Genomic DNA, 13652 nt, shown 5'->3' on the forward strand with positions numbered 1-13652 from the left:
GTTCTTAGAAATATATTGTGGGAGGGAAAACCATTCTGGAAAAAGCCTGAGAAAATGGGTATTATATTTTAGTTTTTTATAAACAAGAAAACTTGGCATATATGCTGCTCAGGTTGGAACAATGCATTTGGTTTTAAAACTTAATTTTAATTGTTACATCATCGTTCATAAGGAGGATTTTGATCTTTGCAAGTTTGTACTTAATTGTTTTGAAGGGTTGCCTAAAATGTTTGAACATTTAGCAACGTATATTCTATCAAGTAAATAGATTTTAAGAGTAGGCTTTGTGTTTTGATCCTTTTATGAATATCTTAGTAAATACCTTTATTTTATGGCCTGTAGACAGGAGGTTAAATGTCAGTCTGAGAACATGTTATAAGTACAGGGAGTTCTTGTTCAGTGTTCATTTAAATCAGTGTTAAAATGTTAAATAGTGTTTTCAGTAACTAACACTTACATTCCAGTTGGGAGTCTACTCCATTGAATGATTTTGTAGTCTTGGCATGATTTCAGTAATGTAGCTTTCAGAATTAAAAGGAATTAGTTATATTAACTGAGTTTAGTGAGTCAGTGATTTTATTGCATAAGTAATAAAAAGAGGAAAACATAGTTCTGAATGCTACTGTGTGTATGGCTCACTGGTGAAGGAAAGCATGAAAACAGGAAATCAAAGTGGGAAAACATAGCTAAGTGTTGGAGTATAAGGAGTATCTAACCACTGTGTTATTGGTCTTCATTTATGGACTCAACTAAGCAACTGTAGTCTCTCCCTAATCCTATTTGGGTAACTTCTGTTTAAGTGTCAAAAATCAATTATACTGCCGGTCATGTTGAGTCTTGCTTCATGGCAGTCAACATATGCTTCCTAAATCAATGATTTTGTAGTCTCAACAGAAGGTTATTATGAAAACTTGCTTCACAATTCATACTGTTTCTCTTGGCATATTTAACATGTGTTAATATGCTAATATGTTTTGATTTATTAATCTTTTAAAATGTATTAAATTCTATTCAATGAAGACTTCCTAAAAGGAAAAAGATGTGTCCTACTTTGAGAAAACAAACATCATAGGTAGGTGATTCTCATAGTCACTGTCTAATCTGGCCAGTTGACAGTATTTTTCTAAAAACAAGCTGTTATTAAAACTGGGATTGACAGAAATTAGAGTTGTCAAGCAATTAAAAATATTAATTGCAATTAATTGCATTGTTAAACAATAATAGAATGCCATTTATTTAAATACTTTGGATGTTTTTTACATTTTCAAGTATATTGATTTCAATTACAACAAGATATTTTCATGCCAGATGTATTAAAGATTCATATGTGCCTTCATGCTTCAGCCACCATTCCAGAAGATATGCATCCATGCTGATGACTGATTCTGCTCGATAACGATCCAAAGCAGTGTGGACCAACACATGTTCATTTTCATCATCTGAGTCAGAGGTCACCAGCAGAAGGTTGATTTTTCTTTTTTGGTGGTTCAGGTTTTGTAGTTTCCTCATCAGAGTGTTGCTCTTTTAAGACTGCTGAAAGCATGCTCTGCACCCCGTCCCTCTCAGATTTTGGAAGGCACTTCAGATATTTAAATGTTGGATCAAGTGTTGTAGCTATCTTTAGAAATCTCAAACTGGTATCTTCTTTGCGTGTTTTTTCAAATCTGCAGCGAAAATGTTCTTAAAATGAACATCATGCTGGGCCATCATCTGAGACTGCTATAAAGTGAAATATATGGCAGAATGTTTGCGACTCAACTTGGATTTTTTTCTGGTGTGTTCCCTTTGTGAGTTTGGTTATGTTAATATAAGTTTATGCGCACTGAAAGGGAGCAAAAGTCATTTGTTGACAGTATTTAAAGGGACACTGAACAAGACTGATAATAGAAGCCTCTTATGCTCTATATTGTGAGGCTTCAGGAGAAATGAATAACACCTCAGAGAAAATGATAGTGCTATATCCCTGTCCCTTTCTGCAGGCATGTCAACAATACCTCATCATCAGTAGTATCAGTCTAATAACCAGAAAGAATTTGCATGATTCAGTAGACCTTTGTCTATTCTCAAGAGATTGTGGATTAACAAGAGCAGTTTGACAGCGGTCAAGATAATCTGAGGACTCCAGGCCTTGACAAAACATTGTGGATCTTCCAAGGAAAAAATAAATTGGAAACCAGTATATAATTTAGCTGGGATTCTCAACATGAAGTGATGGCCCTCGAGGAACTGAACAATCTCTGCTTTGAGAGGCTGGCATTTATACCTCCTCAAGAGAGTCATTGACAGTGTGTCTCCTTGGTATGGTTTCTCTGCCAAGAGGAATATTGCTCCAAATTGGAGCTTAAAGCTCTCCAAGAATTTTCAAACTGCCATTGGTTAAAAATCAAACAAGATGGCTATACGTAGATGGATCCATCTTAAGAGATGCCATATTCTCCATTTATTACCTGGTCTATTCAAGTTTTAGGCTGGAGAGGGGAAACATGAGATTGCGCAGTGATGAAATATATCACATCCATGATACCCATTTACCAGTCACATATTTTGTCTTCTGGAAGATACTTAAGTGTTTTCTTCCTCACAGCCCATTTCTTTGAGTCAGTACTGAAAGCATAATGCTTAATTTATGACTTACATAATCACTTCCATAGCAAGAGACTGGTATTCTAACTAGACGTTAAGTAAAAGGTAAAATGCTGGGCTGTGAGTAGGAAACTTCTTTCAGACACAAATATTTCTAACAAAAGCAAGTCAGTTGCACTAGGGAGGAATGTGATTTGAAACAATGAACTAGGCTTCATGTGGAGTCCTGTGTGAATGTGAATGTACCAGAAGAGACATGAGGGAAATCCCTATTTGATATCCTAGTGGGTGGAGATTCCCCAGCTGCCAGCCTGACAGTCTTACACAATAGAGCATGGACTCTTTATAGGTCTCAGCATCTTGTTTCTGAGGCTGACTTTTGGACTGCATATCCATAGCCCGCCTTAAGGACACATTTGTCCAGCATTTTTACATTACTTTCTTAATAGAAGATGATGGGAAACAAGGTTGGGAGGTGCATTGCATTGTCCATCATTTTTTAGCAGCCTCCTCTTTATTGAGATTGGTTTTTTCATTACTTTTCTCTTTGGATCATTGAGGCATCTCAATAACTCTTTTTCCTCTGTGAAAGCAGGACACTTAATTTTATAAAGAAAAAAAAAACTGGTATATTAACTCCTTTCGGTGTAAATGTTCTTTATTCTTTTCCTGTGAAAAGTCCTCCTTTAAGGTCAAATCTTTATGTAGTTTTTTTTAATTGGGTATTGTATCGCGGTGCACTCGCCTCTCGTGACCTCCCCATTGGCTGAGTGCATATGCTAGCACTCTCTCTCTCTGATTGTCCCTGCTCTGGGATAGAGCAATGCCCCAGTGCTCCCTTCCTGGAGACAATGTCTTCACCCTCTTGGGCTTCCTAGGTACATCTCTCCAGCTGGACCATTATAGTTCAGTTCCTCCTCTGGGGTGCCTCAATGTCCAGGCCACTTCCCCCCTTGTGGGGGGGGGGGCGGGTGGGAGGGACCCTGGCCTAGGGACCCTGTAGATAGCAGCTGTCTGCTGTATCCCTTTAACTATGTCACGCGACTTCTCTAATTCCCTGGGCCACTTCCCCACAGCCCCATGCCATCTTCACCCTTACCTCAGGGCCTTGGCCTAATGGAGTCCCAGCCACCAGCTCAGGCTCCTTCCCGCTCTCCCCAGCTTTTGTCAGTGCTGCCTTGTCCGGGGTTCTGTAGCTCTGTCAGCCAGCCACACACCATCCACACTTAGCAAGGAACTGAACTCCTTCTGGCCCAGCAGCTCTTCTTATACTAGGCTGCTGGGCCCTGATTGGCTGTGTCCCACGCAGCCACTCTAGGCAGCTTCAAGGACCCTCTCCACTGCCCTTTTTTGGGGAGGGCCAGGAGGCCTCCAGCAGGGGGCATCAGAGGGTCTGGTATATCCTGTCACGGGTATCAATCCAAGGTCTGAGCTATGTACCAGGAAGGCAATGGGCTCTCTGGAGTCTTGAGAGGGAGGAGGGAAGTTTTATGGTATCCTTCCCGCTGGGGTACAGTGAGCAGTTGTGGAGCCACTGCATAGACACTAGCTGCTGAAGTAGTCCATGTGGGACACTTCAGAAACTCCTTTTCCTTACCTCTGTATGTGATAGAGCAGTGGTTCTCCAACTTGGGCCGTCGCTTGTTCAGGAAAAGCTCCTGGTGGTCCAGGCCGGTTTGTTTACCTGCCACGTCTGCAGGTTCGGCCGATCGCAGCTCCCACTGGCCAATGGGGTCTGCAGGAAGGGCAGCCAGCACATCCCTCAGCCCACGCCGCTTCCTGCAGCCCCTATTGGCCTGGAGCAGCGAACCGCGGCCAGTGGCTGAACCTGCAGATGCGGCAGATAAACAAACCAGCCTGGCCCGGCCTGCCAGGAGCTTTCCCTGAACAAACGGTGGCCCAAGTTTGAGAACCACTGTGATAGAGGACATGAGGGTCCCTGGACTGGCTCTTCCCTGCCCTCCATGCACAGGGAGTTTGTGTAGAATAGGCTCCATGTCATTCAGGGGGAGAGAGGAAGCCCCCATCCACAGCCCCTCTTTATGTGTATAATTGTACCCTAAGAGCATGTTATAGCAGCCACAGAAGAGAGAGCTGGATTTACCCATTTTTGTGTGTACCTAAAGAAATAACTGTTGTAATATTAAATAGCTATGATTGCGCCAGAGTGTTCATTTTTAAGTGAAAGGTTGTGATTAAAAGCTGCAGTATAATGCAATGTAGAAGTCTAATCTTTTGACTTTCAAATGGAGTCTTGCTTAAGAGAGTGTCTGTCAATAATATATCTGTTTTTTCCTGAAAGTACAGACTTCACTTCAGTTGTAAAACAAAGTTTTGAAGCATTAGAAATATAAGTCTATGAATTAATTCAAGAATTGTCTCCATCTATTCTGTATTATAGGCTTTCCAGTAAAACTCAAATAGTGTGAATATCTGAATTTCCTGAATTACCCCTGAAGAAAAATGGAAATGATCTATGTAATGGAAGAAGTTACCTTTGCTGCTTCAAAAAAGCATATTTTGCTCATAGAATATGTACAGAATAATGGGCGTCTCTATTATTGTACTTAATATTCCCTGTTCATATTTGTTTTTTCCTTTTATTATAGGCGGTTGCTGGCTACTTCGATATATTTTTTGAGAAGAACTGCCACAACAGTGTGAGTACTGGGGATTGTATGTTAAAAATTAATTATGTCAAATGTATTGTACTTTTTCAGTTTGTCGCCTCAAGGTGTTTGAGAGCAAGCCTATTTTGCTGTTGCAAGCATTTGAAGTGTGTTTTGTGTAATAGATTAATGTTGCATGATATTAAAAATGTTGTACTTCATCAGATTTTTGAACTCTGTCAATTCAGGTCATGTTCTCGACGGGTCCCCAGTGTACCAAAACACACTGGAAACAAACAGTGTTTCTTCTGGAGAACCCTATTTCTGTAAAAACAGGTATGCTTTTTTATTTTCTTTTATTTTCAATGTAATATAGCTTTTGATGTGACAGTGCTATATGTTACAGGTCACTGTTAAATTATATCTGAAAACGTTTTTAATGGTGATACCAGTTTTTGACAATGATTTGGAAGTTCCATTTTACAATAACCAGGGAACTAGAAAATGCATCTATTCATGTTTTTATTCTGCTTCCATAACTATAGTCTAGCTTTGTTTTTTAAAAAAATTGCCCATATTACAATGGATATAGATTTTTTTTCTTTTCTGTAGCCGAGTAATATAAAACTAGTTTATTGCAGTTTTTTTTGTTGGGTATTTATCAATCTTACAAATGTTTTTTAAAATGTGACAGTTGTGCCCATTTGCTTAAATTCCCTATTTGTCAAATTATGTATAGTTTTATTGAATGCCAGTGCAAAAGTATGCTTAAATTAATATATCAGATCAATGACTACATGTTTTGCTGTTGCTCTTGCTCTTAAATTAATACTGTAGAGTTGAAATGATGAGTGTCGCAATGCCTAAGTCCTTTTGTGGATCTAGCCCAGCGTCTCTTGCTATCCATCGGGATGGAACAAAACTCTAATGTAAGATTTCATCTGAAAACATTGAAATTAAATAGTGCTAATGAAAATATTAAAGTAGTATTTTGGTATATCTTAAAGCATTGTACAGATATTAATGTTGAAAAACATCTGTGGCTAAGTAGTTTAATATTACCCCCCACTTTACGGAGGGGGGAACTGAGGCACAAGTGAATTGCCTAAAGGCACAATATTAATCTGTGGCAGATCTAGAATTAGGATTCAGGAACTCCTGGCTGCTCTTCTTATGCCCAGTCCACTGGGACAAACTTCTCCCTCTTGTTTTGGTAGCATCAGTCTTTATTAGAGCTTTACAGCCAAAGTATACAAAAATAATTTTTACTGAGCTATAAGTTTGTAAATGAAGTGTCATCACCATCTTGTGAATTAAGAATGCTTATCCCCTCACATTCAGTCATCACGAAGACTATTTGTATACTAGTAGTGCCTAGGGATCAACCAAGAATGGGATCAAGAATGTGCTAGTCACTATATAAAAGCAGAGTAATAGGTGTTCCCTGCTCCACACCAGACAGCTATAGAGTGGGGAAAAAAGGAATATAACACCACAAGAAGAGTGAATATGCGATGGCTGCAACCGTTTTGTTCTATGACTTTGGGAATTATATTTAGTTAGGTAATAGTCTAAACAGCAAGACAAGGGAAGGGACAGTCCAGAAAGAAGAGCATGGTGAGAAAGCAGCGTAAGGCATGACAGCAGGTGTGAGGTGAGACTGAAGTGAAGAGTTTGAGGGAGGAGGCCAACAAGGGATTGGAGCAAACAGACAATCAATTCCAGGCATTAGTGTCCATTGCCTAAACTGCTTCTGCATCTGCTCCGGCTTGCTTCAGTCTCTGTTTGGCTCCTCCCTCCAGTTTCTTTCCCAAAGGCCACATAGGTCCTAGTGTCCCAGAGGAAGGTCTACACAGGTGGGAGGATTTCCCTAGCTGGGCATCATTTTTCCCCCTGCATCCTCAGTGCAGTAGTACCTGCTTCAGATAAACATATGCTTTGCAGTAATCAGCAATCCTACTTAATACTGTTGTTCAAGCACAAGGACTCATTCTACTACTTACTTTGTGTGTGTGCAGTGTTCTAAAGGCAAAAATCATAATGCAGGTGCTCAGTATGTTTGCAGGACAAGGGTGTGGATAGGGGGTGGGGCGGTCAGAGTGGGGAACTGGGGGGGTTGAATGGGAGTAGGTGTCCTGGGGGGGAGGGGGCAGTCAGGAAGGAGGGGGGGATTGGATGGGGGTGGCAGGGGAGCGGGCAGGGGTTCCGGGGGTAGTCAGGGAGAAGGGGTGGTTGGATGGGGCAGGGGTCCCAGTGGGGTGGGAGGGACAGTCACGAATGAGAGGAGGGGTTGGATGGGGCAGCAGGGGGCAGTCAGGGGTGGGGTGTCTGGGGGTGGTCAGGGGACAGGGAGGGATGGATGGGGCAGCGGTCCGGGGGGGGGGCATCAGGGGACAAGGAACAGGGGGGGTTGGATGGGGCAGGAGTCCTAGGGGGTGCTGTCAGGGGGTGAGAAGCCAGGGGGGCCGGATAGGGGTCGGAAGCTGGGCCATGCCTGGCTGTTTAGGGAGGCACAGCCTCCCCTAACCAGCCCTCCATACAATTTTAGAAACTCGATGTGGCCCTCAGGCCAAAAAGTTTGCCTGCCCCTGCTCTAGGAAGATGGTTAAAGACTTAATATTAGTGTTGAGTTCTATTTCTTCCTTTTGGTTCAGTGAGAGGTTCAAAAATCTGCAGCCAGTGGGAAGATGGACATACTTATTACCTATTTGTTCTAAATTATAAATTATGTACCCTTGGTGACACTTGCTTTCCATATTTTATTTGGTAAGGGTGCTTGAGAAGATGTTATGACAGTTACAGAAAAAAGTAAATAATGTTATTCTTTATAGCAATGGGCCCCAAACTTTTCAGCCCACGCCCACCCCCCCAGGGCCCAGAGTGGGGCCGTGGCTCCCAGGGAGAGAAGGAGACGCAGACAGGAGTAAAGGGGCTGAGGCTGGGGCCACAGCTGGGGACAGGGGTGGGGACAGGAGCGGAGTCCTGTGGGGGCTGGCCCAAACTTTACTCCGCGTCCCCCCTAGTGGAGCATGCCCCACAGTTTGGGGACATCTGCTTTATAGTGACTCTGAAAGCAGGTTTTATAACCAGTTTGCCAAAACTCAAGTTATTTTTGTCCACCTTTTTTAGTCTAAGTAAAACATTGTTAAAATTGGCATCAAAAATTAAATTCTCATTCTCCTATTATCAAATATACAAAAACGCCTTTTTGTTTTAATTGAGTTGCCTGAAGTGATTGTAAAGCATTTGTTATATTATTAGATTCGCTGTCTGCAATGCTTTCGGCTGCTTGAGTCTATTGCGTATTACTTTAACAGGCTGCATTATGTCAAAGCATGACTATACAGTTTTGCAGCATGAGCTAGTTCAGTCCTTCCTCTGGTATCATGCCAGTTTGTATTCTCAAATTATACATCTGTGTATTTTTCTTTTAGAGCTAACAAATGTATGTGTATTCTTTTTGACGTTAATGTTAATAATACCAAATACAACTAGACTGCTTTAAAAAAACAACAACCCACACCTGGTTGGGAAAGGCTGGAAAGAATTATGTTTGTGGGGAAATGAGAGAGGGAAAAGATTCAGTATGGGTCAGAAGTTCCTGAGACCAAGTTAATAGATATTAATCAAAATGATAATCGTGTGAAGAGTTGTCTGTAACCATCAACTTAAGCCAGAACTATGTAGTAAAGAAATGTGATGTTTTAACCCTGTAGAAAGAAGCTCTTGCTACTGATTAAATCTGAAAGGTAACTTTTGTATTTTTTTCCTACTGGGCATGATCTGAGTCTTGAAGGTGATGAACAATGAAGTAAAAGAGTGCTGTCAGCATGCTGGATTTGTTTTTAATAATTAACAATGCAGCAAAACGAAAGAAACTAGAGGGAGAAGCCAACTGACATTTTATTGGCAAGACACACATTTTTTTCCATTTGAAGGACATTGCAAAGGTGCTATGTGAACTCCCTACAGATGCCAGTCAGGCTTCAGATAGCCACCCTTAGAAAGCTTGAAAAATCCTTTTAAAAAACAAAACAAATACTTTATATCTATTTGGATTGTTAGGGAGGAAAAACTGCATTTGTTTCTTGATTTTTTTCCATCTGCTGCTTTCCATCCTGTTAAACATTTTTGCTAAAGAAGATCATGGGTTCATGAGTTTGATTTAGGGCCAGACATATGGTAAATAAATTTAATGCTTCCAAAAATAACCTTAAGAGTCTCTCTGTTGAATTTTTTTCCTCCTCCCCTATAACAATGCATTAAGTTGAAACAGAAAATCTGCATGCAAACAAACTCCATTAGCAATAAAACAGCACATCGCCGTTATTTTATGTTCTTGATATTGCCTTGCGGTGGAAATAAAACCTTGATGTTGTTGTTTTTCCACAATGCCAAAAAGGTTGAGCACAGCAAAACTGAAATAGGACTCGTGCAACTAAACCCTGTAAAAATTCTTGATTATCTTTTTACTTCTCCTCAGTTTCCACCATAATTAGGTAGCCATTTGTAAGCTAACAAACTTTAAAATGTTAATTTTCTTTCCTCGAGTTTGTTAAATAGTAGGAATTTGGCTTTGGCACAATTAATATATCTTCATGTTTTGATTTTAAACTGAAATATTTCTACATTCCACATTCCGTTATTGGAGGATTTAAGTTCTTAAATGAGATTCTACTTCCTATTCTGCCTATCTACCATGCAATTAAATTCTCTGTCGTAACCCTGTCACCATAGCAGTTGTTCTCTGGTAAGCGAAGTGGTGATATCTCACCCTTTTTAAATCTAGTTTTCCTTGCAGCCTGAACTTTAAGGTCAAAGGGGACCAGGCCAATGAAACGGCTGATACCCAGCCTTTTTTATATTGGTTTTCATTTCTTTAAGATTAAAATATGAAGTTTGTCAATATCTTGCATATTATGTTACATGTCTTTCAGTACCTGACATTAAAAACTGCTCTGAAGATTTTTCAGGAACCTCTGTAACCTACTACTTCAAGCACTAAGGAAGAGGTTTTCTCCTGGCTATTGCCTCTTTTATGCTGCTGCAATGAAAAAGGGATGTTGGAGCCCCAGATCTGGCTAGTGGAGAATTTACCCTGGCACAGGCTTTGTGTTAGACTGTTTATGCTTCCCTGTCAAAAACTCCAACATAGGGGTCATATTGGAGTAGGAGAGGGCGGGGCTGCAGCTCATAGCGCTGCAGGGATATTCCAAGCAGCATTGCTGAGCTTAGGCAAGTGGGCCCAAGGTAGGACAAGTAGGAACAGGGTGTTGTAATTTAGGCAGCAGTCCAGGGCCAACTGGGCTGCAGTGACCTCTGCAGCCGCTCAGAAATGGCAAGGCATAAAGTTGTCATAAAACCAGCTTACCCTCTTACCCCTTCCCTGACCTGTCTGTTTACAAAATCTCACTGTAAGTATTTAGTCTACACCGCCATGCTATCTGAGCATAAAAGATCCCAGTAACTGATCATTGTTTTCTATCCCCACAATACAATTGCAAAATGCTTCTGATGCAGAGGTACAGCAGTACGTGGTCTGACTTGAGGAAATCCGTAATAGCTCCACCTGCAAAAGCTTCATGAGGACATGGTCATGAGCCTCCGGACATGAAAGCAGAATTCTAGAACACCAACAAGTCCCTTGAAACACATGGTCTCATGAGTTCAGTTTTATGTCAGCAGTAGGGATCACTGAAGTGAGGCTGCTCTTCGGTGTTCATAAGCTGGTGATGACAGCAGCAGAAGTTGCAAACCAGGAAGAGATAGTGGGGTGGGTGGCTGTGGCTCCAAGTGTCTAGGGTATAAGAGAAGATAAATGGGAGGCTTAGCAATATGGAAGGAATAAGTAGAAGTTACTAAATTTAAGGCAAACAATCCTTTGGAGGATTTCTTATCCTTCCCTGGGTGGCTTTTTGTTTGTTTGTTTGGTTGGTTGGTTGGTTTTTTTGGTCATCAGATGAGACAGAGGGTTTAAGACAGGGTTTTTCAACCTATGAGTCAGGACCCAAAATTGGGGTTGCCAGAATGTTTCAAAGGGTCATGTGACGGCTCCCGTGGCCCCTGTCCCACAGGGCTGGCTGGACTTGGCTCTCTGCTCCCAGCACTGTAACCTCTGGGGTCCCAGTGCTACTCAAGTTTAGTCCAGCTGTCATGATGACAGAAATCCGGGTAGGCCAAATTTGAGTGAGTGGCACTTCAACCCCATGAGCCAGGTCACAGTTCCACTCTCATATTTGCTCTGGTCAGGGAGACAGAGCAAAACCTGAGATGCACTGCAATCCTGGAGGTTATAATGCCCAGAGCAGAGAGTCAAGCTCAGCCAGCCCTGTAGCACAGGAGTTGCAGGAGCCGCCACTGTGCGGTGAGTGGCAGGCAGGACCCAGCCCTCCACCCCCAGGAGACAGGATCCATCAGAAACCACCCCAAGGCCTCTAGCCCCAGACTATTTACTGGGTTGCAACAGGCCATAAACATTTACGAATGGGTCCTGAGCCCAAAAAGGTTGAGAACCACTGGTTTAAGGAACCAACTTTTCTAGGCAATAGTGCTCATTTGAGGTTTATAGCCAGTTAATTATGATATAAGACCTTGGATACGAAGCCAGTTCTACAAAAAATAAATTCTGTTTTGGATCTTGATAAAATCTAAATTATGCAACTATTGTCTGTCTCTGTCCCAGATGATTTTCCTGTTGAAGCAGATTACATTCACTGCCTTTTCATAAGTCATTAATCACTTGCTGTTGGGTCATGAGGATTGGAGAAAGGGGTGCAGTTTGCCTTGAGGTGGGATGCGAGAGTAGCCTGCTCTTTGAATTTCTACCTGCAAGCCTGTAAACCATACGATCAAAAGAAGGGAATAAGAGAAGGCTTTGCTCAGTTTATTTCCTAAAACCAAAAGGGTGTGAAAACACTTTTTCCAGATATTGAAGAGCCAAGTGTGTTTTGTTACTATAGTGGGGTGAGGAGGGGTCTTTTTTCCATATATAAATTCAGAAACTGGATGCATTTTCTAGTGTTTTTGCATATGAAAATATATCCCAGTTACTGAAAATAAACTAAGATAGATATAGCTCCTCTGACTTGGAATGTGATTTTTATGCTGGCATCAGCTCTATGGTAACCTGTTGTTTAGGCATCTTTGCACACCTGTGAATGCATATATAACCGCTACTTGGAAAACTTTCATACAGCTTTTTAGGATGAGACAGGGAATGAACACTAGTCACCTCCTGTTAGTAGCATTTACATTTCATCATAAGTTATCATACCACTTGGGCAACCATCCACTGTGATTTGTAGGAACCCTACTAGAAATGGTTCCAATGAAATCCCTCCTAATGCCAATGCTCTAAATGTTTAATGAAGGAAATGACAGATGTTCATGACTTCACATCTATAATGCCCATTCAGAGGGCACACAGCGATTCTTGGTCTTATATTGGTATAAATACATCGCTCAGGGGTGTGAAAAATCCATACCCCTAAGCAATGCAGTTATACTGACCTAACCCCCGGTTCAGATAGCACCATGTCGACAGGAGGGCTTCTCCTGTTGACATAGCTGCCACTTCTCGTGGAGGTGGGTTAACTATGCCGACAGGAGAGCGTCTTGCCGGGGTAGAAGTGTCTTTGCTGAAGCACTACAGCGCGGCTGCAGTTTTAAGTGGAGACCTGACCTTATTCACCCATGAGAACGGCCATACTGGGTCAGACCAAAGATCCATCTAGCCCAGTATTCTGTCTTCCAATAGTGGCCAGTGCCAGGTACCCCAGAGGGAATGAACAGAACAGGTAATCATCAAGTGATCCATCCCCTGTCACTCATTCCCAGTTTCTGGCAAACAGAGGCTAGAGACACCATCCCTGCCCATCCTGGCTAATAGCCATTGACGGCCCTATCCTCCATGAATTTATCTAGTTCTTTTTTTGAACCCTGTTATAGTCTTGGCCTTCACAACATCTTCTGGCAAGGAGTTCTGCAAGTTGACTGTGTGTTGTGTGAAGAAATACTTCCTTTTGTTTATTTTAAACCTGCTGCCTATTAATTTTATTTTGTGGCCCCTCGTTCTTGTGTTATGAGGGGGAGTAAATAACACTTCCTTATTTACTTTCTCCACACCAGTCATGATTTTATAGACCTCTATCAAATCCCCTCTTACTCGTTTATTTTCCAAGATGAAAAGTCCCAGTCTTCTTAATCTCTCCTCGTATGGCAGCCGTTCAATACCCCTCATCCTTTTTGCTGCCTTTTTCTGAACCTTTTCCAATTCCAATATCTCTTTTGAGATGGGATGACCACATCTGCATGCAGTATTCAAGATGTGAGCGTACCATGGATTTATATAGAAGCAATATGATATTTTCTCTTATTATCTATCCCTTTCTTAATGATACCTAGCATTCTGTTCGGTTTTTTTTTTGGCTGCCACTGCACATTGAGTGGATGTTTTCAGAG

General features: G+C 41.6%; 1 protein-coding gene across 2 annotated transcripts in view; it reads left to right on the forward strand.

Moving 5' to 3' along the window:
• Positions 1 to 13652, forward strand: part of PRMT3 (protein arginine methyltransferase 3) — a 109940-nt gene that overhangs the window by 86957 nt on the left and 9331 nt on the right. For both annotated transcript variants that reach the window (XM_034769794.1, XM_034769795.1), the window contains exons 14-15: positions 5193 to 5243; positions 5441 to 5528. In XM_034769794.1, the coding sequence (XP_034625685.1) occupies positions 5193 to 5243; positions 5441 to 5528 (139 nt within the window). The remainder of the gene's footprint in view (positions 1 to 5192; positions 5244 to 5440; positions 5529 to 13652) is intronic.

This window comes from Trachemys scripta, chromosome 4 (genome assembly GCF_013100865.1).
Source record: "Trachemys scripta elegans isolate TJP31775 chromosome 4, CAS_Tse_1.0, whole genome shotgun sequence".
In the NCBI taxonomy this organism is placed as follows: domain Eukaryota; kingdom Metazoa; phylum Chordata; order Testudines; family Emydidae; genus Trachemys; species Trachemys scripta.